The 24,849-nt window shown below is 39.2% G+C and overlaps 1 protein-coding gene across 2 annotated transcripts in view; it reads right to left on the reverse strand.

Moving 5' to 3' along the window:
• LOC141101464 (sarcoplasmic/endoplasmic reticulum calcium ATPase 3) overlaps nucleotides 1-24,849 on the reverse strand; it is a 375,756-nt gene that overhangs the window by 179,624 nt on the left and 171,283 nt on the right. For both annotated transcript variants that reach the window (XM_073590589.1, XM_073590590.1), the window contains exons 6-8: nucleotides 11,775-11,855; nucleotides 5,392-5,477; nucleotides 4,580-5,044 (exon numbers count right to left, since the gene is read on the reverse strand). In XM_073590589.1, the coding sequence (XP_073446690.1) occupies nucleotides 4,580-5,044; nucleotides 5,392-5,477; nucleotides 11,775-11,855 (632 nt within the window). The remainder of the gene's footprint in view (nucleotides 1-4,579; nucleotides 5,045-5,391; nucleotides 5,478-11,774; nucleotides 11,856-24,849) is intronic.

A 24,849-nucleotide genomic window follows, 5' to 3' on the forward strand; every position in this document is an offset into this window, starting at 1 on the left:
TAAATAACCCGCCTCCGTCCTGGTGGGTGTCTCCTCCCCTCCCCCCTGCGACCGCTTTGGAAAAGCCGGCGTCACACCAGGCGCCATGACACAGTCGCCTAGCTGACGTCAGTCGGCGCGCCCATGTTCCCTTGCGCCGCTGACGTCAGCGGCTGGAAGACGCCCGCGGCTCTCCCTCACTAGGTGATCTGGGGAAGCGAGGCCGCAGGCATGCGGGGGGAGGGAGGCGCGGTGGAGCCTCCAGGAGCCGCCACACACACGCCCACACAAACCCGGAGCCCGAGGGACCACCAGGGACTGTGCTTCCAGGACCCGACGGCCGGCGCTACAGGTGAGACACCCTGTTCTTCCCGCGCCGGGACGGGCCTGGGACCTTTATCGATGGTAGGCACCGCTGACAGTGGGATTCCCTTCCAGGACAGGAACCCAACTGAAGCGGGGAGAGGTGCCGCCCCTTATATCTCAGTAGGTTCCTGTCCTGGTGGGGCGGATCCCTCTCTCAGGTGTGCTGTCATGGGTGAAGGGAAAATTCTTCTTACAGAGCCACTCCTTAGTTGACCAGCCATGACCCATCTTCAATGCTCTTACTGAGGGAAGGAGGTTGTTGGCCAAAATATCAATGCATTACCTCATTCATTCTCCCTTTAATACGGTACAGTCAGCCATCCTGACCCTTTCTTCCTCAAAACACAGCGAGTGGAGTAGATACTAAAAAGTTCTATTTTGGTCTCAGACGACTGACTTTCTCCCCTGCCTCCTCTGGATCATCCAGATGTTCACTGTTGAACAACAAACAGGACTGGACATATGTTGGCGTGAACAGGAGGACCTTGCGTGCCCTGCAGAATTTTAATCCATGACGGCGTAGTGGGTTACTAACCATAATGCTTGAGACTGTGGTCCCAATTCTCTTCAAATCATTAACCAGGTCCTCTAGTGTAGTTCTGGGATGATTCCTGACCTTTCTCAGAAGCCTCCTTACCCCAAAAGGAGAGATCCTGCATGGATCCCCAGACCAAGGAAGATTGGCAGTCATCTTGTAATTCTTCCATTTTCTAATAATTATGCCAACAGTTGTTGCCTTCTCACCAAGCTGCTTATCCTATAGCCTATCCCAGCTTTTTGTAGGTCTACAATTTTGTTGTGTTATTAGACAGGTCTTTGGTCTTGGCTGTGGTGGTGAGGTTGGAGTGTGATTGAGTGTGTGGACAGATGTCTTTTATACAGGTAGCAAATTCAAACAGGTGCAATTAATACAGGTAACGAGTGCACAGTAGGAATGCACAGTAGGAGGTCTTCTTAAAGAAAAACCAACAGGTCTGTGGAAGCCAGAATTCTTGCTGGTTGGTAGGCGATCAAATAGTATTTTATTGCATGAAATAAGTATTTGTATGATTTTTAAATAATTAATGTGTTTTTCTGTTTATTATTTTTAGATTCTGTCTCACACAGGAGAAGTGTACCTACGATAAAAATTAAAGACCTCATCATTCTTTGTAGGTGGGAAAACTTGCAAAAATCATCAGTGTATCAAATACTTATTTTCCCCACTGTATATATTTTTAGTTGTGATCACAATCTACATATGATATCTTCTCATGAATCAACTTCGCTAAATCTACCAGCCCTAGCCTCAACACGTTAAACCACTGTACAACAGCACCCCTTTGCCTTTAAATACGGTATATATATATTTTTTAAACAAAAGGTATTTTTATTCTAGTTCTCAGTTTTATACTGATTATTAGACTATTATTATGCTATTCGTTTTATTACCGATTGATATCACTTTTGACCAGGAGATAAGCCTCTAAATAAGCTCAATAAATCCACTACAGCGACTGATACCTAGGTAATTCATTCAGGAAGATATACTTCAAGTTTAATAACTAGAACAAAAAATCTGAGTGCAATTGAATTCAATTTGAATTTTATCATAATCTGCAATCCGCAAGAGGCCATCAAAATGTTGAAAAAAAAAAAAAAAAAAAAGAAGGACTCCTCTTTCTGGCCCTTCCATATCATCCATATGGTCCTCCATGCATCTTTAGAACACCGCCATTTGCCGGACCTTGAACATGCACATAACCCTGTCAGGCCTCAAAGTCTGAAGTCCAGGGGATATTGGTGCAAGCATCAGCAATCTGAAACTGTGGCAACAGGTGACTAGGATGGGCTGGAGAGGAGAGCACAAGTGTTTTCTTTACATCTTATGTTTATTATGCTCTGGGTCTGGTGAGATTAAAATCTGTTTCTGGAAGAATCTTGTAAAACGGATTCAGTCTCGAAAATAAAATGAAGGATGGAATAATGAGGGTGAAAATGGAAACTATTTCATAATTATCACCCTGGCTTTCAGGTCGCTTACATGATTTATAACGAGGATTACTTTGGTTTTAACACCCAGGCTTAACCCAGAGGCTCAAAAGGTCACTTTTTCTTCTAAACTCGGTTAAGGAATTGTGGCTGCAGCTACAGTTAATGGACTGAGATTGTACATGATGTTAAACAAGACGGCAGACTTTTTAGACATTAGAAGTAGAAATGATGCTTTAACATTGTCCTAGTAATAGCTGCAGGCTCGGACTGGCCCATAGGAAAACAGGGGAATCCCCCGGTGGGCCCCTGTGCAGATCTGGGCCCCCAACCCCACTGTATGGTCAGTACTTGGTATAATTCACTTGATTCACTCTGTACAGAAAAAAAGCAGCATCTTTAATTAACCAAACTACCCAGTTTATTATTATATAGATATAGGTACATTTGTGAACGAGGGTAATGAAATATTTGAATGTGGGTGAAAAGTGGGTCCCCCAAGGTCAATGTTACTGGTGGGCCCTGGGCACCCCAGTCCCACACTGAATAGCTGTGTGCCCATAATACTGCACATGACCAGCTAGAAGAGATGATGTGAATCGATTCACAAGACCCAGCCCTACAGCCATACTGTGGCTTCAGAAAGGAGCCCAAGAATTGCTGACTTCCTCCCAGCATCTACAGCTCTTTGTTTGATTAGCCGGCCTAGTGTGACGTCTCATATGCAACTTGCCGAAATGATGAACTTGCACCAGGCTGACTAGTCAAAAAAGAAGCCAGGTATGCCATAAGGTAAAAGGTGGTTTTTAGGTCTCCTGTCCGACAGCCACAGATTACTGACCTAGCCACTGGGTCATGCAAATCGATTTGCATCATCTATACTAGCAAGCTATCACAAATAGTCAAGTCACATATCATTGTACCTTATGAGAAAATAGGGGTATGGAGACACTTGACAGAAAGAACAGAATGATAGAGAGACAAAGAATAAAAGACAGCAAAAGAGAAATAATCATATTAAACTGTGCTGATGGATTTAGTATGTAAGGGGTTTTTCCATGCTTACTTTATCACTGATTACCTACCTGCATGATAGGTCAATAAAATAGCTCATTAACATCAGAATGGTGGTGATCTGAACGTCAGCACCACTCACCAAATAGCTGTAAACTGTGAATGAAGCCGAACAATACAGCTCTGTTTAATGTCTAGCGGCTATACCCTGGTACTGCAGTTCATTTCAAGAGGCCACCACAAAGTAAATGAGCGGTGTCATTCAGTTCCATTCATTACCTACATCTGGCCATCTCTAGAGCTGAAAACAGCAGATCGCTGGGGGTCCTGGGTTTAGGACCATCACCAATCTGACATGGGTTAACTATTCAACAAAACCTAGAAAAGCCCTTTAATAGACAACAGGATACAGTTTGGTGCAAAGTACCAAAAAGCTGAAAACAGCAAGTCAGTAGTCTAAAATACAGTTAACCATAAGCCGCCAATAGGCATTAAGAGCAGGAATATACCTGACCTAACTACTTTATACGGGATCAGAATATTCAAGTCTCCATTTGGGTTCTAATTGAACAACTTGGGCTTCCTTGCAACATTCAATACATGATACATTATTTTTTTCACACACACACACACACACACACACACACACACACACACACACACACTATATAGAAATATAACAATGTTTTCTTAATTGCTCTTTAAATTTGCCAACTTCAACAATTTGAGAAAAAGTGATACATTTTATGAATATTCCCAGTTCGTGTACCACATCATGAACCATCAGCAGCTTGCAACTAATAAAGCAGTCTGTTCTATCCAAAGAAAATGCATTCTAGTAACAGGTAGATACAATCCTTAAGTTAATTTGGACAAAAGTTGCTAAATTAAGGGCTTCACTTTTTACTTTTTCTAACCATCATTTCCAGAAAAGTTCTGACGTGTCATAGGGGCCGGTCATACACTTTGATAGTTGTGGGTCAATCTGCTTGAGACCCACACTAATGGCTGAAATTAATGAGCAGAATCACTCATCTCGGGGGTTGTACTTGTACGGTTGCTTGGCTTTCCTCATATGAATCCATACACGGCACCCAGCGATCATTGTGGGTCTGTGCAATTAATGCCTCAGTTTTAAACTTCTGACATGTACCCATTAGTTATTTTTCCTTTTGAAAAGATAATTATAGTGTACTGTACCAGAAAGCATTGATGTCAAGTCTACAGTAGCAATGAAAGAATCACTTACCCTGGACACAGACATCTGATTGGTTGTCAGAGTACCAGTTTTGTCTGAACAGATGACCGATGTGCAGCCAAGAGTTTCAACAGATGGCAGGCTCCTCACAATAGCATTCTTCTTAGCCATTCTACGTGTACCAAGAGCCAGACAGGTAGTAATTACAGCTGGAAGGCCTTCAGGAATAGCAGCCACAGCCAGGGCCACAGCAATCTTAAAGTAGTAGATAGCTCCACGAAACCAAGAGCCGCCGTGAACAGGATCATTAAAATGGCCGATGTTGATGACCCAAACAGCCACGCAGACCAATGAGATGACTTTAGATAGTTGTTGTCCAAATTCATCCAGCTTTTGTTGCAGAGGAGTTTTTTCTGGCTCGGTAGCAACCATCTGATTTCTGATCTTCCCAATCTCTGTGAAAACACCTGTTGCAATAACTACTCCAACAGCTTTACCAGCAGCAATATTGGTTCCCTAAAAAGCAGCAAAATGATTGCAAAACAAGGAAACAGTTAAACCAAGGAAATAGGATGTTAAATATGCTGTTCTATCACTATATTGTCTCAGATCCTTCACGTGTCTCCAATTTATCAGCATTGCATAGCATTGTTGCGAGGGTAGAACACAGCATCTCATGGGGGACACGGAAAACCTATGGGTATCATTGTTATGTCTCCTTACGCGGCCTCTAGTCCACTTACATTTTAAAATCTTGACATTTAAAATCAACTTCAATGTAATTTGCAAAAATGCAGTCAAAAATATAAATTTACAGTGCAAGACCAAATTGTATATTAACTGACAGGTTTAACTTTACTTACAGAGAAAAGCATATTCTTTTTGTCCTGATTGACTGCTCTGGGGTCTGGGATTGGATCTGTATGTTTTATCACTGAAACAGACTCTCCTGTAAAAAGTAAAATGGCATGTTTTATCTTACTTTCTAAATATAGTATCCAAGGCTGAAAGAAGACACAAGGTCCATCAAGTTCAATCTTTCTCCATCATTTATACATTCTAAACCAAAATGCCATTCGCTGTGCGAAAAGCATTGAGAGTGACCACAGTGCAAAAATGTGTAATATCTTATATACTATAAAATAGAAGACACAACAAAACAAGAAGTGATATCCTAGATGACCTAGACAACCTCAAAATTCATAAAAAAAAAAAGAAAAAAAAAAAAAGGAGGGAGAACCAGCAGTACATAAGCAATTTCTAATATTTTCTTAGAATGATTTGCATATACATGTTACAAAGACCAATAAACGAATGCACACATATTATTTATATAAATTGGATATAGCGCTCTATAGCATTTATATACAGTGGGTGAAATAAGTATGGAACAAGGCACCAATTTTCTAAGTAAATATATTTCTAAAGCTTCTATTGACATGAAATTCTCACCAGTTGACGGTAACAACCCATCCAACCACACCATAGATGTCCATAAATTAATTTTCTTGGATGTGTATGTGATCATTGTCTTGTTGAAATGGTCACTCTCGTTTCATCTTCGTCATCCTGGTAGATGGCAGAAGATTTTTATCACAAATGTCTCAGTATATTTGTCCATTTTCAAATTACGTGAAGTTTGCCAGTGGCGTATGCTGAAAAAGAGCCCCACACCATGATGTTCCAACCTCCATAATTCACTGTTGGTAGGGTGTTTTTGGGGTGATATGCAGAGCCTTTTGGCCTCCAAACATGGTGTTTATTATGGCATCCAACGAGTTCAATTTTAGTCTCATCTTATCAGACTATATTCTTTCAGTAATTCACAGCATTGTCTAAATGTTGTTGAGCAAATATTAAACAAATTTTCTTCTTTTTGTTCAACAATGGAGTCTTACATACTCCATACAGGCCATGGGGGTAGAGTGCATTACTTATAGTTTTCTTTGAAATAACTATACCTGCCAATTGCAGGTCTTTCTGTAGCTCTCCACAGATGGTCTTTGGCTCTTAGATGACTTTTCTGATCATTCTTTTCACTCCACTGTCTGAAATCTTGCAGGAAGCATATGGTCATGGCTTGCTTATGTCCGGATTATGGCACCAACAGTTCTCACAGGAACCTTCAGTAGTTTAGAAATGTTTCTGTAACCAATGCAATCAGTATGTTTTGAAACAATAAGGTTGCAAATGTCTTGAAACAGATCACTGATTTTACCCATACATTTTATTGGCCATCAGTTTAACCCCTTCACCCCCAAGGGTGGTTTGCACGTTCATGACTGGGCCAATTTTTACAATTCTGACCACTGTACCTTTATGAGGTCATAACTCTGGAACGCTTCCATGGATCCCGGTGATTCTGACATTGTTTTCTCGTGACATATTGTACTTCATGTTAGTGGTAAAATTTCATTCAAATAACTTGCATTTATTTGTGAGAAAAACGGAAATTTGGTGAAAATTTTGAAAATTTCGCAATTTTCCAACTTTGAATTTTTATGCCCTTAAATCACAAAGATACGGCACACAAAAAACTTGATAACTAACATTTCCCACATGTTTACTTTACATCAGCACAATTTTGGAACCAAAATTTTTTTTTGTTAGGAAGTTATAAGGGTTAAAAGTTGACCAGCGATTTCTCATTTTTACAACACCATTTTATTTTTAGGACCACATCACATTTGAAGCCACTTTGAGGGGTCTATGATAGAAAATACCCAAAAGTGACACCATTCTAAAAACTGCACCCCTTAAAGTGCTCAAAACCACATTCAAGAAGTTTTTTTAACCCTTTAGGTGCGTCACAGGAATTTTTTTGAATATTTAAAAAAAAATGAACATCTAACTTTTTTTCATAAAAAAATACTTCAGGTTCAATTTTTTTTATTTTACCAAGGGCAACAGGAGAAATTGGACTGCAAAAGTTATTGTGCAATTTGTCCTGAGTACGCAAATACCTGATATGTGGGGGGGAACCACTGTTTCGGTGCATGGCAGAGCTCAGAATGGAAGGAGCGCCGTTTGACTTTTTCAATGCAAAATTGGCTGGAATTAAGATTGGACGCCATGTCACGTTTGGAGAGTCCCTGATGTACCTAAACAGTGGAAACCCCCTAAAAGTGACCCCATTTTGGAAACTAGACCCCCCAAGGAACTTATCTAGATATGTGGTGAGAACTTTGAACCCACAAGGGCTTTACAGAAGTTTATAACATACAGCGGTACAATTAAAAAATCATATTTTTTCCACAAAAATGATCTTTTCACCCCAATTTTTATTTTCCCAAGGGTAACAGGACCCTAAAAGTTATTGTGCAATTTGTCCTGAGTACGCTGATACCCCACATGTGGGGGTAAACCACTATTTGGGCGCATGGCAGAGCTCGGAAGGGAAGCAGCGCCATTTGACGTTTTTGGCTGGAATTGAGATCGGACACCATGTCGCGTTTGGAAAACCCCTGATGTACCAAAACAGTGGAAACCCCCCACAAATGACACCATTTTGGAAACTAGACCCCTAAGGAACTTATCTAGATGTGTGGTGAGCACTTTGACCCCCCCAGTGCTTCACAGAAGTTTATAATGCCCGGGCGTGAAAATAAAAAATTTGTATTTTTTCCACAAACATGATCTTTTAGTCACCATTTTTTTATTTTCCCAAGGGTACCAGGAGAAATTGGACCCCAAAAGTTGTTGTCCAATTTGTCCTGAGTATGCTGATACCCCATATGTAGGAGAAAACTACTGTATGGGCACACGTCGGGGCTCGGAAGGGAAGTAGTGACGTTTTGGAATGCAGACTTTGATGGAATGGTCTGCGGGTGTCATGTTGCCTTTGGAGAGCCCCTAATGTACCTAAACAGTGGAAACCCCCCACAAATGACCCCATTTTGAAAACTAGACCCACTAAGGAACTTATCTAGATGTGTGGTGAGCACTTTGAACCCCCAAGTGCTTCACAGAAGTTTATAACACTCGGACGTGAAAATAAAAAAATCATTTTTTTCCACAAAAGATATTTTTGCCCCCAATTTTTTATTTTCCTAAGGGTAACAGGAGAAATTGGACCCCAAAAATTGTTTTGCAATTTGTCCTGAGTAGGCTGATACCCTACATGTGGGGGTAAAACACTGTTTGGGCGCATGGCAGAGCTTGGAAGGGAAGGAGCACCATTTGACTTTTTCAACTCAGAATTGGCTGGAATTGAGATCAGACGCCATGTTGCATTTGGAGAGCACCTGATGTGCCCAAACAGTGGAAACCCCCCCAACCCTAACCCCAACACACCCCTAACCCTAATCTGAGCCCTAACCCTAGCCCTAACGGGAAAATGGAGATAAATACTTTTTTTTTAATTTTATTATTTTTCCCTAACTAAGGGGGTGATAACGGGGGGTTTGATTTACTATTTATGGCAGTTTTTATGTTTGGCAGCTGTCGCACGCTAAAAGACGCTTTTATTGTAAAAATAATTTTTGCATCACCACATATTGAGAGCTATAATTTTTCCGTATTTTGACCCACCGAGTCATGTGAGGTCTTATTTTTTGCGGGACGAGTTGACGTTTTTATTGGTATCATTTTCTGGCACGTGACATTTTTTGATCGCTTTTTATTCCTATTTTTGGGACGCAGAATGAACCAAAACCAGCGTTTCATGAATTTCTTTTGGGGGGGGTGCGTTTACACCGTTCCGCGTGCGGTAAAATTGATAAAGCGGTTTTATTCTTCGGGTCAGTACGGTTACAGCGATACCTCATTTAGGTCGTTTTTTTATGTTTTTGTCTGTTTTATGCAATGAAAACTATTTTATATAAAAATTAATTATTTTTGCATCGCTTTATTCTGCGAGCTATAACTTCATTTTTTCGCTGATGATGCTGTGTGGCGGCTCGTTTTTTGCGGGACAAGATGACGTTTTCAGCGGTACCATGGATATTTATATGCGTCTTTTTGATCGCACGTTATTACACTTTTTGTTTGGCGGTATGATAAATTATTTTTTGCTTCGTTTTTTATTTTTATTTTTTAAGGGGTTCGCTAAAGGGGTTAACTAATGGGACAGTTTTATAGGGCGGGTCATTACGGACGCGGCGATACCTAATGTGTACTTTTATTGGTTTTTTTTTTATTATTTCCAAAAAATGGATTTATTGGGGGAATATTTTTTTTTTTTTCTAATTCATTTGGCGATTTTTTTTTAATTATTTTAACACTTTTTTTATTTTTTTTTTACTTTATTAAGGTGGGACATCACTGTCCTGTGACAGATCGCTGATCTGTCACATCACAGATCACTGTGACAGATCAGCGATCTGACACAGGCACTGCAGAAGGCTTCCTCATGCCTGCGCTTTGCAGGCACTGAGGAAGCCAGCTTCCTCAGGGCCCCGAAGGCCCCCGTCGCCATCTTGGATTCGGGGGCCTGGAGGAAAGGAGCCCCCCGCAGCAGCGCTGCACATTGCGCTGCCGTGGGGGGTTCAGGGAAGCACGGAGGGAGCCCCCTCCCTGCCGATGCTTCCCTTTAACCCCCGGTACACCGCGATCATGTTTGATCGCGGTGTGCAAGGGGTTAACGTGTCGGGGGTGGTCCGTGACCGCCCCTGACACATTGTGCCGGGTGTCAGCTGTGATAATCAGCTGACACCCGGCCGCGATCAGCGGCGCTCACCGCGCCGACGTACTATCCCATCCATGGGCATAGGGGCCCAGGTCCCATGGACGGGATAGTACGTCGGATGGCAGAAAGGGGCTAACCAGCAGATATTTTTTACTACATGGCAGGATTGCTTTCTAATCGCTGATACATTTCAGCTGGTGTCATTACTTTCCACGGCTTTTTGCACCTCTCTTCAAGTCTTCAATACCTTTTTTTCCTGAAGTAATTTCTCATTATTACACATAATTTATGGACATCTATGGCTTGCTTTCTTTACCTGTATGCATTGGATGGGTTGTTATCGATACCTGGTGAAAATTTCAAGTCAACCGCACCTTTAGAAGTATATTTACTTAGAAAATTAGTGAAGTGTTCAATCGTTATTTCACCCACTTTGTTTTAGTGTGTTTGCATGTGTGCATGTGTTTGGATATAGAATTGCATTGTGTATAAAGAATTTCTGACATGTCACATATCAAATGGTTATGTGGTGATACACTTTATTCATGCAAACAAGGTAAAAACATATCTTCAAAGACATGGCCACATTGAATATATCACATCACTGAGGTGTAATTATTTGTCAAGTGTCAGATATCAAGTATAAAACACAATCAATGCATAGAATTCAGTGCCAGCATAGAATGCATGTGACATACTCACAGAAAACATCACAGATCTTACAGGTGATAAATTCCCATTGTTATATTCTAGCATTGCACCAGCAACTGACCCCAAAGTTCTGTCTGTATCTGCCTCAAGGGGCATGATTATTAGTGTCCGCACAATCACGAATATCTGGCTACTTTGATTTAGTGATTGAGATTCAGCCAATCATGATTACCTATATGATTTTTGTGTGCTCAGATCCACACATCCAAAATCTCCCACCCATTCATAATGGTTTATCGCACTTGCCTGGGTTGGCTGTTGCCGAGCCGCATAAAAGGCATCCGCGACAGGCTATCAGACAATAAAAACTGACAATTAGCCGATCCCGCATGCCTAACGCACATTATCTGACAGATGGAAGTAGCCGAATGGGGTGCATGGCAGTTCCATAGACAACAAATGGAACAGAGGCCTACAAGCGTACCTGCGCTATATTCACGCCAGGGCTGCAAATACCAGTTCTCAGAGATCTTGTGCCCCTTTCTCGGGATTGCTGGGGATTCCAATGATCAGACCTAGAGTGATTAGCAAGTCATCCCCTATCCTAATCTGTGATTAGCGGTTGGACCCCCAAGTCAGCAAGTTATCCCCTATCCAAAGGATAGGGGATTATTTGTAATTTTACAACAGAAATTCCATAAGATACAAATCTTTTACTCTTTCTACTAGCTGTCAATTTTACTATGGAATTAACAAAATTGTCGCTCTACATGCAATGGTGTAAAATTTTTGCTTAGAAATAATATACTAATCGACCCTAAGTAACCAATCATACAAATAACAAAAAATGTCAAACATTTTACTATAGGTGTCTTTCTTTGTCATGTAGCAATATGTTGAAAATCCTGCTACACACATCTAATGGTATTAGCAGTAACATAACAACTTACCGTAAGTTTAGGTTCTTACCTGTCAGAATTGACTGATCAACACGTAAAGTTGTTGAACGGATCTCAATAATTCGAATGTCAGCAGGCACTTTGTCACCAACTAAAAACAAAGTAGACAACTTGAAATTACTTTACAATCACCATAGAGTCTACATGTATTTTTTAGGTTTGCAGGGTAATCCTACTGTATTTATCTGCTTGTATTTTTCTTTTGTTTTAACCATTCCCAACATTGCCATTTTCACACTTATTTTTACACTGTCAAAAAAAGAGTAAAAACTTTTACATGTGTTCGTCAACGTAGCCATACATTGTTATTTTTGTGGGACAACTTGTAGCATTGAAAGACACCATCCATTTTGCCATTCAATGTAGTGGATTTTTTCTTCTTTTACAAAGATCCAAGTGCAGAAAATTGAACCCCCATCCCCCCCTTCCCCTGCAATTCTGAGATAGTTTTGCTTTTCCTTTTCTGGTATTCATTGCACGACAAAACACCTAGAAACAGGATTCTCCGATTCAGTACCATTATGTTAATGCCAAACTTTAGGAAACTTATAAAGAAAAAAAAATTACATATACATACACACACACACATTATATTTAAAAGACGGGTCACCATTGAAACGTTGCCATCTGAGGATCAGTAAAGTATCCACTTTTTTCACATTTAATTTGAGTGCTGCCTATTTTTTTCCTTTTGTCATTTTGGCTGTTCGGACACTGCTGAATAGGTTTTGCACTTGCTGTATTATTTTGGTAGTGCTGCCCTTTTTGCTTGAAAATATATATATATATATATATATATATATATATATATATATATACACACATACACATTATATATATATATATATATATATATATATATATATATATATATATATATATATATATATATATATACACATACATACATATACACATACATATACACATACATACACACACACGTATATACACATACATATACAGTTGTGGCCAAAAGTATTGACACCCCTGCAATTCTGTCAGATAATACTCAGTTTCTTCCTGAAAATGATTGCAAACACATTCTTTGGTATTATTATCTTCATTTAATTTGTCTTAAATGAAAAAACACAAAAAGAATTGTCCTAAAGCCAAATTGGATATAATTCCACACCAAACATAAAAAAGAGAGTGGACAAAAGTATTGGCACTGTTTGAAAAATCATATGATGCTTCTCTAATTTGTGTCATTAGCAGAACCTGTAACTTACCTGTGGCACCTAACAGGTGTTGGCAATAACTAAATCACACTTGCAGCCAGTTGACATGGATTAAAGTTGACTCAATCTCTGTCCTGTGTCCTTGTGTGTACCACATTGACCATGGAGAAAAGAAAGAAGACCAAAGAACTGTCTGAGGACTTGAGAAACCAAATTGTGAGGAAGCATGAGCAATCTCAAGGCTACAAGTCCATCTCCAAAGACCTGAATGTTCCTGTGTCTACCGTGCGCAGTGTCATCAAGAAGTTTAAAGCCCATGGCACTGTGGCTAACCTCCCTAGATTTGGACGGAAAAGAAAAATTGACAAGAGATTTCAACGCAAGATTGTGCGGATGTTGGATAAAGAATCTCGACTAACATCCAAACAAGTTCAAGCTGCCCTGCAGTCCAAGGGTACAACAGTGTCAACCCGTACTATCCATCGGCATCTGAATGAAAAGGGACTGTATGGTAGGAGACCCAGGAAGACCCCACTTCTTACCCCGAGACATAAAAAAGCCAGGCTCGAGTTTGCCAAAACTTACCTGAAAAAGCCTAAAAACGTTTTGGAAGAATGTTCTTTGGTCAGATGAGACAAATGTAGAGCTTTTTGGGCAAAGGCACCAACATAGAGGTTACAGGAGAAAAAGGCATTCAAAGAAAATAACACGTCCCTACAGTCAAACATGGCAGAGGTTCCCTGATGTTTTGGGGTTGCTTTGCTGCCTTTGGCACTGGACTGCTTGACCGTGTGCATGATATTATGAAGTCTGAAGACTACCAACAAATTTTGCAACATAATGTAGGGCCCAGTGTGAGAAAGCTGGGTCTCCCTTAGAGGTCATGGGTCTTCCAGCAGGACAATGACCCAAAACACACTTCAAAAAGCACTAGAAAATGGTTTGAGAGAAAGCACTGGAGACTTCTAAGGTGGCCAGCAATGAGTCCAGACCTGAATCCCACAGAACACCTGTGGAGAGATCTAAAAATGGCAGTTTGGAGAAGGCACCCTTCAAATATCAGGAACCTGGAGCAGTTTGCCAAAGAAGAATGGTCTACAATTCCAGCAGAGCATTGTAAGAAACTCATTGATGGTTACCAGAAGCAGTTGGTCGCAGTTATTTTGGCTAAAGGTTGTGCAACCAAGTATTAGGCTGAGGGTGCCAATACTTTAGTATGGCCCATTTTTGGAGTTTTGTGTGAAATGATCAATATTTTGCTTTTTGCTTCATTCTCTTTTGTGTTTTTTCATTTAAGACAAATTAAATGAAGATAATACCAAAGAATTTGTGTTTGCAATCATTTTCAGGAAGAAACTGAGTATTAGCTGACAGAATTGCAGGGGTGTCAATACTTTTGGCCACAACTGTAATTATATATAAAATTTTATTTTATATATTTGTTTTTGTGTCGCCATTAACATGAGACTTGTAATGTGTACAATTTTCAATCAAAGGAGCTGTGAAACTGTTTATTACATGCTAAAAGGTCCTTTTATATCATTTTGGTGTTTTCTTTCTCTTGATACACAGTTTTCAGATATAAAAGTTCAATTTTAGATTTTATAAAAAAGGGGGAGACAGAAGCGCACAATAGGGTCTTATCCAATGATATAAACGTTTCAACAGATATGGATCCTCTCACCTGGTTCAGTTGTGTGGAACACAACAACCATAAGCACAAATGGGTAGGATCCGATGAACTGCAGCAATCAGCTGGTCACTAGAATTGCATATATAGGAAGGAGAGAAGTCCGGCTTTCAGGATCGCGCTGTTCCAGTCCAAAGTACACAAGGAGTTAATCCAAGGACCAAGCAGTGATTATAACTTTCTTTTTATTCCATAAGATCTACGCGTTTCGTGTACACACTGTACACTTCCTCAGGAGCAAAAGTTACACTGGCATCACATTCCATTCTCCTTATATACTAGCTCCCCCAGGAAGTGATGTAGATGCTCATTGCACTTAAAAAAAAATTCACACATAACTATCAACATAATGTAAAATCACGAATATCACTAAAATTCATCTATAAAACACACTTCTATAAAAACACACATATGTAAAGCTTCACACTAGAAAAAATATAAAACATTATAATAAAATTATGATTATACTCAATAAAAATCTAAATTTCTTGGTACATCATATCAATTAGCAGAACAACATTCACAAATCTCTTATATAACCGCACTTATATTTTCCTTTCAGCATTAACCCTTCATTCAACATATTATACTTTTACTTTCCTTATTTCAGGCAGATGATCATATACTAATTAATGTATGTACTCCTATGCGGATTTGATCCTGCACAGCAGACCCATGCTCTGCACTCAAGTAACTATTCTGTTCTCTCAGCCAAAGGCTCCACATCTCCAGAGCTGTCAGTTCCTTTTCAAGGCACCAGCCAACTATTCCAATCATAGTAAATTACCGCCGATTGTATCTCTTTATATGTTAGCGATATGATCATTCCCTTGCTGTAATGTTATAGCATGGACATCACACAATTATCAGATGCCAATACTCCAATCCTTAGCAGACAAATATGCAGAGCACCAAAATTATTTAAAGATGTCAGATATTTCATTTAAACCGTATGAAAAATGAAAGAAATATGACTAAAGCAGAAAGGGAGGCTGTTAAAAATCTGAAAGAGAACACAGAGGTGGTTATTAGACCAGCTGATAAGGGGGGGGGGAGTTGTAATCCAAGATAGGAAGGAATATTTGAAAGAGGCATATAGAATATTAAATGATGAGAATACATATAAAGTGGTTACAATGGATATTTATAAGAGTGCGATAACTGAATATAATAAATTAATTGCAACTGGAAAAAAGGAGGGGATTTTAAATAAAAATGAATATAATTTTCTGACTATGAAAAATCCCCCTAGGGCTTTTTTCTATCATCTTCCTAAGATTCATAAGGATCAAAACAACCCCCCAGGGAGGCCCATCATTTCTAGCATAGGTTCTCTCACGTCAGGATTGGCAGCGTATGTAGATAATATAATGTATTTCCATGTGATGTCTGTGAAAAGTTTTCTTAGGGATTCTGCCCAGCTGATTCATTTGATGAAGGATATAGTGTGGAAAGATTCATACATGTTTCTGACTATAGATGTTGCATCCCTCTATTCAAATATTAGACATGATCTAGGATTGTATTGTTTTGGGAGATATGTGAAAGAAGATGCCCGTTTACCATTGAATCAGAAAGCCTTTTTAATGGATAGCATGAAGTTTATACTGTACAATAATTTTTTTGATTTTCAGGGAAAACTATATCACCAACAAGTCGGAACCGCAATGGGTTCGAAAGTAGCGCCAACTTTCGCTAACCTATTTATGGCCATTTTTTAATTCATTTATATAGAAAATTCCATTTTTTCAGAGCATATTATATTTTTTAAACGGTACATAGATGACCTAATGATAGTCTTTGATAATAAATGTAATAACATAGAACAATTTCTGGAGAGCATTCAGAGGAATGATTGGGGTCTCACCTTTTCATGGGTATATAATATGGAGAGTATAGATTATTTGGATCTGACCATTTTCCATTCAGAAGGGAAGATTTTTACTAAAACTTTTTTTTTAAGAAGTGTGATGCAAATAGTCTGTTAGATTTTAATAGTGGCCATTATTATAAATGGTTAATCAATGTCCCGAAGAACCAGTATAAAAGGATTAAGAAAAATTGTAGTTTGGAGTCAGATTTTGTATCACAAGCCAAGGAATTGAAAAATAGGTTTATTGAGAAAAACTACCCAAAAAAACTGCTAGAAAAAGCATATAATGAGTGCGCAGGTTTGGAACAGATGGACCTAGTAAATCCTAAGAAAAAAGAAAAAGAGAATGATAGTTTCTCCTTAAACTTTTTAACTAATTTTACTAAACAAAATCAAAAAATTAGGAACATTTTACAGGATCATTGGTCTGTTCTTCTTAATGATCCAGTGTTGGGGAGTATGCTACCGAATAAACCAGGACTAACCTTTAAAAGATCCTCTACTCTTAGAAATATACTGGCCCCCAGTCGCCTGAAAAAAGAAAAAATTAGGGATGAACAATGCAAAAAACCAGGAGTCTTTAAATGTAATACCGCTCGGTGTCTGTGTTGTGGCATGATTATGCATAATATGACCTCATTCAGTTCAATTCAGAATAATAAGGTGTTTGATATAAAGTTTTCCCTGAATTGTAAAAGTAGTTTTGTGATATATCTGATAGAATGCGAATGTGGTTTACAGTATGTGGGTAAAACCACACAAGAACTGCATAACCGCATGAATTCGCACAGACAATATAATTGAAGGTTTTATGTTCCATGGAGTATCAAAACATTGCACTATAAGACATGGGAAGAAACCATGTATTAAAGTGGCCCCAATTGATTATGATTCAGAAGACACTGAACAGGAGTGTCATTCTGAGAAGAAAGGAAATTTACTGGATTCATAGGTTGCAGACTCTGCAACCATACGGTTTAAAAGAAATATCTGACATCTTTAAATAATTTTGGTGCTCTGCATATTTGTCTGCTAAGGATTGGAGTAGTATTGGCATCTGATAATTGTGTGATGTCCATGCTATAACATTACAGCAAGGGAATGATCATATCGCTAACATATAAAGAGATACAATCGGCGGTAATTTACTATGATTGGAATAGTTGGCTGGTGCCTTGAAAAGGAACTGACAGCTCTGGAGATGTGGAGCCTTTGGCTGAGAGAACAGAATAGTTACTTGAGTGCAGAGCATGGGTCTGCTGTGCAGGATCAAATCCGCATAGGAGCACATATACTAAATAATGTATGATCATCTGCCTGAAATAAGGAAAGTAAAAGTATAATATGTTGAATGAAGGGTTAATACTGAAAGGAAAATATAAGTGCAGTTATATAAGAGATTTGTGAATGTTGTTCTGCTAATTGATATGATGTACCAAGAAATTTAGATTTTTATTGAGTATAATCATAATTTTATTATAATGTTTTATATTTTTTCTAGTGTGAAGCTTTACATATGTGTGTTTTTATAGAAGTGTGTTTTATAGATGAATTTTAGTGATATTCGTGATTTTACATTATGTTGATAGTTATGTGTTAATTTTTTTAAGTGCAATGAGCATCTACATCACTTCCTGGGGGAGCTAGTATATAAAGGAGAATGGAATGTGATGCCAGTGTAACTTTTGCTCCTGAGGAAGTGTACAGTGTGTACACGAAACGCGTAGAGCTTATGGAATAAAAAGAAAGTTATAATCACTGCTTGGTCCTTGGATTAACTCCTTGTGTACTTTGGACTGGAACAGCGCGATCCTGAAAGCCGGACTTCTCTCCTTCCTATATATGCAATTTTAGATTTTAGAAGACTGGATATTTATGGATGTGGTGATACCACATAAAATTGGAAAACCAATATGGAAATTGTGCAATCAGGATTTATAGACATGTTAATGATATGTAAATGCTGACAAAATGGAAACACTTTCAAAACATCTTCCATTTATTTAGTATTGGGTAAAAACACCATGCTCAAAACAAAAACGCACTTACAAGCCTTGGCATTCTATCAATGAGGTCATTAATGGCTGTCGGAGGAATATACTGCCATGTTGAATGTACGACGGCAACTGCAAAGGGATCTTAATGATTTTCTTGCCAATCAATGATGTCTTATACATGCATGAAGGGAGAAAAGTATGATGGCACATTTAGGCCAAGCAGGCTGCCCACAGTAACACAAGCAGCATACGGCCTGACATTGTCATGTTGAAAAATATCTCGCCAAATCACTGAAGAAATAGCCATACCACTGGTTCCATCACTAAATTAATGTAACATCATCAGCCATCTGCTGGGAAGCCAGCTCCTGAGCCTGCATCAAAGGTGGGTACCCAACATATGATGTAATAGTATGTCAAAGTTTGGTCAGAGGTTAAAAGGGGCAATCCAAGTCTTAAGTGAAACATGGCCTCATTGAGAATAAAAACAGCTTATATTCCTCTTGGATTTGCGCGGTCATAGCATACTAGTGCTGTAGCCAGAGTCTGCTAATGGGCTACTTTGCTAATACTTCCCTTGGATATAATCCTTGGCTATCTGGGGTAGTTTTGAGCACTGCATCTGATCAGTGGCGCTGATTGGGTGCAGCGCTCATGGGACATAATGTCACGCTGCATGTGACCGTAAACACAGCACCAACATCAATGGAATGGCACCAGTCCAGGAAGTGAGCACAAGTGGTTTTTATTTTCAACAGGACCCGGATTCTATTCAGAAAAGGCTATTTAAGCAAGTAGACAACCCATTTAAAGCAAGTCTGGACTCTGAATGTAAGGGCCATAAATTACAGGACATTGCACCTAATATCCAAAACAGTATAAATTAATTTTGAGCCACCTGGCTAACAGAACTGATGAAAGAATACAGCTGACTTATATAGATAGCGTACACCGTATTTTTTAAAGACGAGCACTTCCCTCACCACTCATACTAGTGACTGACAGGCTGCCATTTACGTACATGTGCATTGCCGATCACTGCGGAGCACTCCTTTGATGAATTACATTAGTGGACTCATGCTTATATGTCTGCTGCTTTCTTTCATTGCTTTTATTAGAAATGCGGCATAGACATTTTTGCATTGTTTTAGATAAAAAAAAAATTTAGATCTGAAATGCATAATCAGCTGGCAGAGTTAATTAAGTCAGAATGCCATACGATTGTAAACAAATGATGGTTAGTGAGTTTGTGTCAAAAAAAAGGTTTTAACTCTCCACGATTAAAAAAATTCAGGACGTAGCAGGTTGCTAGGTTAGTCCTTTAGCAGGTGTATCAACTGTAGGAATGAAAAAATGTGGTTTCCTAGGAGGATAAATCAGAAGTAATCTGCAGAGCCAAGCAAAGCTGAGTAAAAGCAAGAAACGACTTTACCACACATCTGGAATGAAAAAAAAAATGCAACAGAAATAAGGAGTTAAATGTTAGGTGTATGAGAAAAAAAAAAACATGTTACATACATGATGAGAATCAGCACTTGAAGTCTTTGCTGCACTAAGTTACCAACTTTACTGAAGAATTTCCTGTTCCGTTTTATCAGAACATAGCATGTGTCCAATCTATGGCTCATATGTGCTACTTTTTAACTGGTTTCCATTTTTGTTGGCAAAAGTATCCAACAACAATACTGCATCTGAGTTTTATGATGAAATGCATCCACACATCACTAATCAGAAGATATTTAGAACATGCTCATGCTTCCACATTAGTGATAATTATATTGCCTATCAATAATATTTATTAGAAAATTCTGGCACCAGGCTATAACTTATATAAATTATATATTTACAGTACACATACACATTTTGTAATCACCGGTACAAGGTATTGTATATAAGGATAGCAGTAGCGATATATTGGGCTACCGTGTGAATGGAAGAAAGTGTAAAGGTACGGTCACACTAAGCGATGTCGCTAGCAAAATCGCTATAACTTGTGACGTTATAGCGATATTGCTAGCGATATCACTGTGTCTGATACTTACCTACAACCCGCTCCCCCACTGGTTATCGCTGATCGCGCGAGAACATTCAGGACTGCTTCTCGTCGTCAGCTTCCTGTGGAGAGACGAGCGTGGAGCCGGGCGGGAGGACGCAGGATCGCCTTGTCTGACAGGTAAGTAGCGACCCCCGACCGCTATGTCGCTGGTGAGATCTGCCTGTGTGGCGGCTCACTAGCGACCACTTAGCGATGTACCAGCGATCCTGACCGCGTCATATCGCTGGTCGGGATCGCTGGTACATCGCCAAGTGTGACAGTACCTTAAGGCAAGTGAAAAAGAGGGCTGCAACCCACCACAAGATGTGGATTTTAGAGGTTAAGTAGAGGATAATAGTTGGGATAAATTAGGACGAGTTAAATTTAGTTGTGGATTTATTATTGTTGTAAGCAAAAAAAACACTGCCAACACAAAGTAATAACCATAAAAAGGTGTAGGCAAACATGATAGGTCACAAAGAGCATGCACGTTATTGAATACAGGCAGTCTCAAAATGTCTCCTACTAGTATTTCTTGTGCAGAAGCCACTGAAGAGCCCTAGACATGTGCTTTTGTGAAGAGAACACAAGACTATTGTTGATTGTTGCTATGGAAATGATAACAACAAAAAATAACATTCATTTGGGATGTGTGCACAATAGACTGTACTAATGAGGAGGGCTGAGGAGTCGGTGTCAATTTTGGTGGAGATAGTCCATTTTATACTAGCTCTGACTTGTAAAATATATAATACATTGGGTTCAGTAGTATAGTGCAGGATGTGCTGTAAATGTTTTCACAATAATTTGGGAAAGTTATGAAATGTCCTATAAATGTCTGTTCTGTTTCTGATCTCAGGATCTCGGCTTTTAGTGGAGATGAATCTGTGCTTCACATTATGTACATGATCAGTAGTGACCAGTGCTGTAGGGTCAGAGTCAGGGAAATTGAGTAAGAGGTTTGGCTTATGGACTCCACAGCCCTGTTAATGAGCAAGTAACTAATCTGACAAAATATGAAACTTTCACTCTAGAAATTCTTGAGACTTGAACTGTACTGTCACTTAGGACCAATACAGGTCCTTTGTATGGAGACATTGAATACCTACAACTAGTATGTAGTGAAACAGGGAACTTACTCAGTTTCTAGAAAAGGTAAGAAAGTACTGATGTATTTTTAAAGTTTTTTGAAGGTATAAGAATGCTTATTATACTAATTAAATGCAATCTTGCACCGTCTAAGTAAAAAAAAAAAAAAAAAAAAAATAATGAATGCTTTACTATACAGGAAAGATATATCTTTGCACCTACAATCCAAATCTGGAGGCGCTAAGGGGAGCTGCACGGAAATTACAACCTTTACTGCAAAAAGATGCCCGATTACAATCCATATTTCCAGACCCCCCACTGCTGTGTTTTAGGCAGCCCCCAAATTTAAGAAGCATCATTGTGAGAATCTTCCTGTCCTCTCCAACAGCTGCAGGAACCTTTCCTTGCAAACAGAAAAAATGTAAAACCTCTCCATCTATAATGACCACGGACAAGATAAAGATCCCCAACTCACATCAGGACTACAAGATCCCAGGTACTTTCAGCTGCATTACATCTAATGTGGTGTACTTAATTATTTGTACTAAATGTCCAACTAGGGATCTGTATGTGGGGGAGACCGGGCAAAAACTGAGAACAAGGATGAATTCTCATCATCACAAAATAAGAGAAAAAAGAATGGATCTAACTGTGGCAAAACATTTTTGTATCCCTGTCCATAGCATGATGGACATTAAATTACTTGCATTAAAAGGCAGCTTCAAGTCTCAGAGAGAGAGAGAAGAATCTGAGTACAAATTTATGAAAGCTTTCCACACATTTAGTGCAGGAATGAATGTGTCGCATGGATTTATGTCTTTTTACATCAATTAAGGAATTTACACCTCAGACCTTCTGGGGTCATCACAACACAGAACCAGACTGGCAATCAGAGGGCAATAAAACCTTCACACTGCTCATCTATGAACTGCTCCAATATTTATGTCTATCTCTCTCCCATAATGACTATTCCACCTCACATCACTTGTCTTATCTATTGAGTTATTTATGTGCTATCTTGTGTATAAATATGATATTCTTCAGATTTTGTATTAGTCTAGCCTGATGAAGAGACCTGCGTAGTCTCGAAAGCCTGCAATTTGTAACCATCTTTTCAGTTAGCCATTAAAAGGTATCAACCACTGAGGACTCAATTCTAAATATTCTGCTTTACTATATACACTTTAAAGGGAACCTTTCACCAGGTTTGGCCGCTATACGATGCGGCCACTGCCTTTCAGGACTTATCTACAGCATTCTATAATGCTGTAGATAAGCCTCCGATCAGACCTGCAAGATAAGAAAAATAAAATTTATTATACTCACTCGGAGGCGGTCAGGTCTGTTGGGTGTCGCAGGTTCGGCGCCTCTCATTTTCTTGCGATGCCGCCCTCCTGCTTGATTCATAGGCTCCCCAGCATCGCACTCCTGCGCAGGCGTACTCTGCTACTTCTCAACAGGGCAGAGAAAATTCCTGCAGTGCGCAGGCGCTGGACCTCCCTGACCTTTCCCAGCGCCTGCGCATTGCTGTACTTTTCTCTGCCCTCAACAGGTCAGATAAGTACGCCTGCGCAGGAGCGCAATGCTGGGGACCATGAAGCAAGCAGGAGGGTGGCATCACAAGAAAATGGGAGGCGCCGGACCTGGACCTGCGAAAACCTGCGACACTGGACTGCAGCGGACCACCCCTCGGGTGAGTATAATAAAACTTACTTTTCTTATCTTTCAGGTCGAACTGGGGGCTTATCTACAGCATTATAGAATGCTGTAGATAAGCCCTGAAAGGCCGTGGCCGCATCTTATAGCGGCCAAAATAGCTGACATGTTTGCTTTAATTAAGAGCCTGTGAATGACAAATGACATTTCTTTAAATGACCTATTGTTTAAATAAGGTTGTTAAATTAAACGTTTACTTCTTAATCATTTTTGGCAATGTTTATTCCTAGATCACAAACTCTTTAAATAAGTAAATATGACAAAATATTGCTTTTTCACTCTGGCCTTTGTGCCATTTTAGACTAAATTCATGTTTCAGGAAATCCGCATGTACATTAGCAGCAACAACCTGGCTCAGACCCCATCTTTTGTATTGCAGCATCTAATGGGCATGTGAAACCGTAATTGTGAAGGGAAAGGGAGCAGGGTCAGCTGTGATATCATATAGTGGGATTGTGGATCTTGGGTAATCACCAGTGTATTAATGAGTTACCTGACTAATCTTGCCTCTGATAAGTAGCCGGCAAAAACAAAAAAAAAAAAAAACCCACCCAATTCTTAAGAGGTAATTTTTCTGTGACCCACGGACACTGACATTTGTTGGGTTAAACAGGCTTCTCTTGTGTAACAACTTCATCCAGGTAGCTGAAGTGGCGTTATGTATGTTAACATGTGACAAGTTTGTTGCAGAAAATGATTTCTGTAACTGAAAATCCTTTCATCTGAATTTCGTTGTTTCTGCAGCACAGCAGATACAAGAGTTTTGCAAAGCCCACACAATGTGTGGAATAGTCCCAGAAAAATATGCAACAAGTCTGAATTCACCCTAAGGCTTCTCTGCAGAGTCAAATGTATTACAAAGATGTAGCACTTTTTTATCCCAATACACAACACTTTGTCTACATAATTTTGTTTGGTTTTATGTTATAAACTTTAATTGTTCTTTAATTCTTTTTAACCATCACATTCTAAAATAAATACTGACTCAACTAATATATGAAAATACTCCATTAACAATTGCTTGTCATTTTACCATTACTATCTGATTGCTAATTTGTACAGTCCACGTGATAATCTCTTTCATTCTATCAATGGTTTGCCTCATTTTAAAAATATAGTTAGTTACAGTGAAAAACTAGTAATTACAGATTTCACTACTCAAACTGATTTTTATCAACTTTCCAACATTGTTTCATTTCCTACAAAGCTTTCATTCGGCACTTTCTATTTGTGTGGTGAGATCGCCCCTAGGGTTGCTACCGGCAAAAGTACCATGGTTTTCTGAAGGAAAAAAAAAAAAAAAAAAAAACTCTGAAAAAGTATCCTGCAGCTTTCCACAGGCAAGAGCATCTCAGCAGTATTTTAATAGTATTATTATGCATGTATATAGCGCCATTTATTCCATGGCGCTTTACATGTGAAAAGGGGAAATATAGACAAGTATAATAAACATGTGTAAGACAAGGGACACACAAGTACATAAGGAGAGGGGACCCTGCCCGCG

Source organism: Dendrobates tinctorius, unplaced genomic scaffold (assembly GCF_039654945.1).
Source record: "Dendrobates tinctorius isolate UK_male_01 unplaced genomic scaffold, ASM3965494v1 ptg000117l, whole genome shotgun sequence".
Taxonomy (NCBI): domain Eukaryota; kingdom Metazoa; phylum Chordata; class Amphibia; order Anura; family Dendrobatidae; genus Dendrobates; species Dendrobates tinctorius.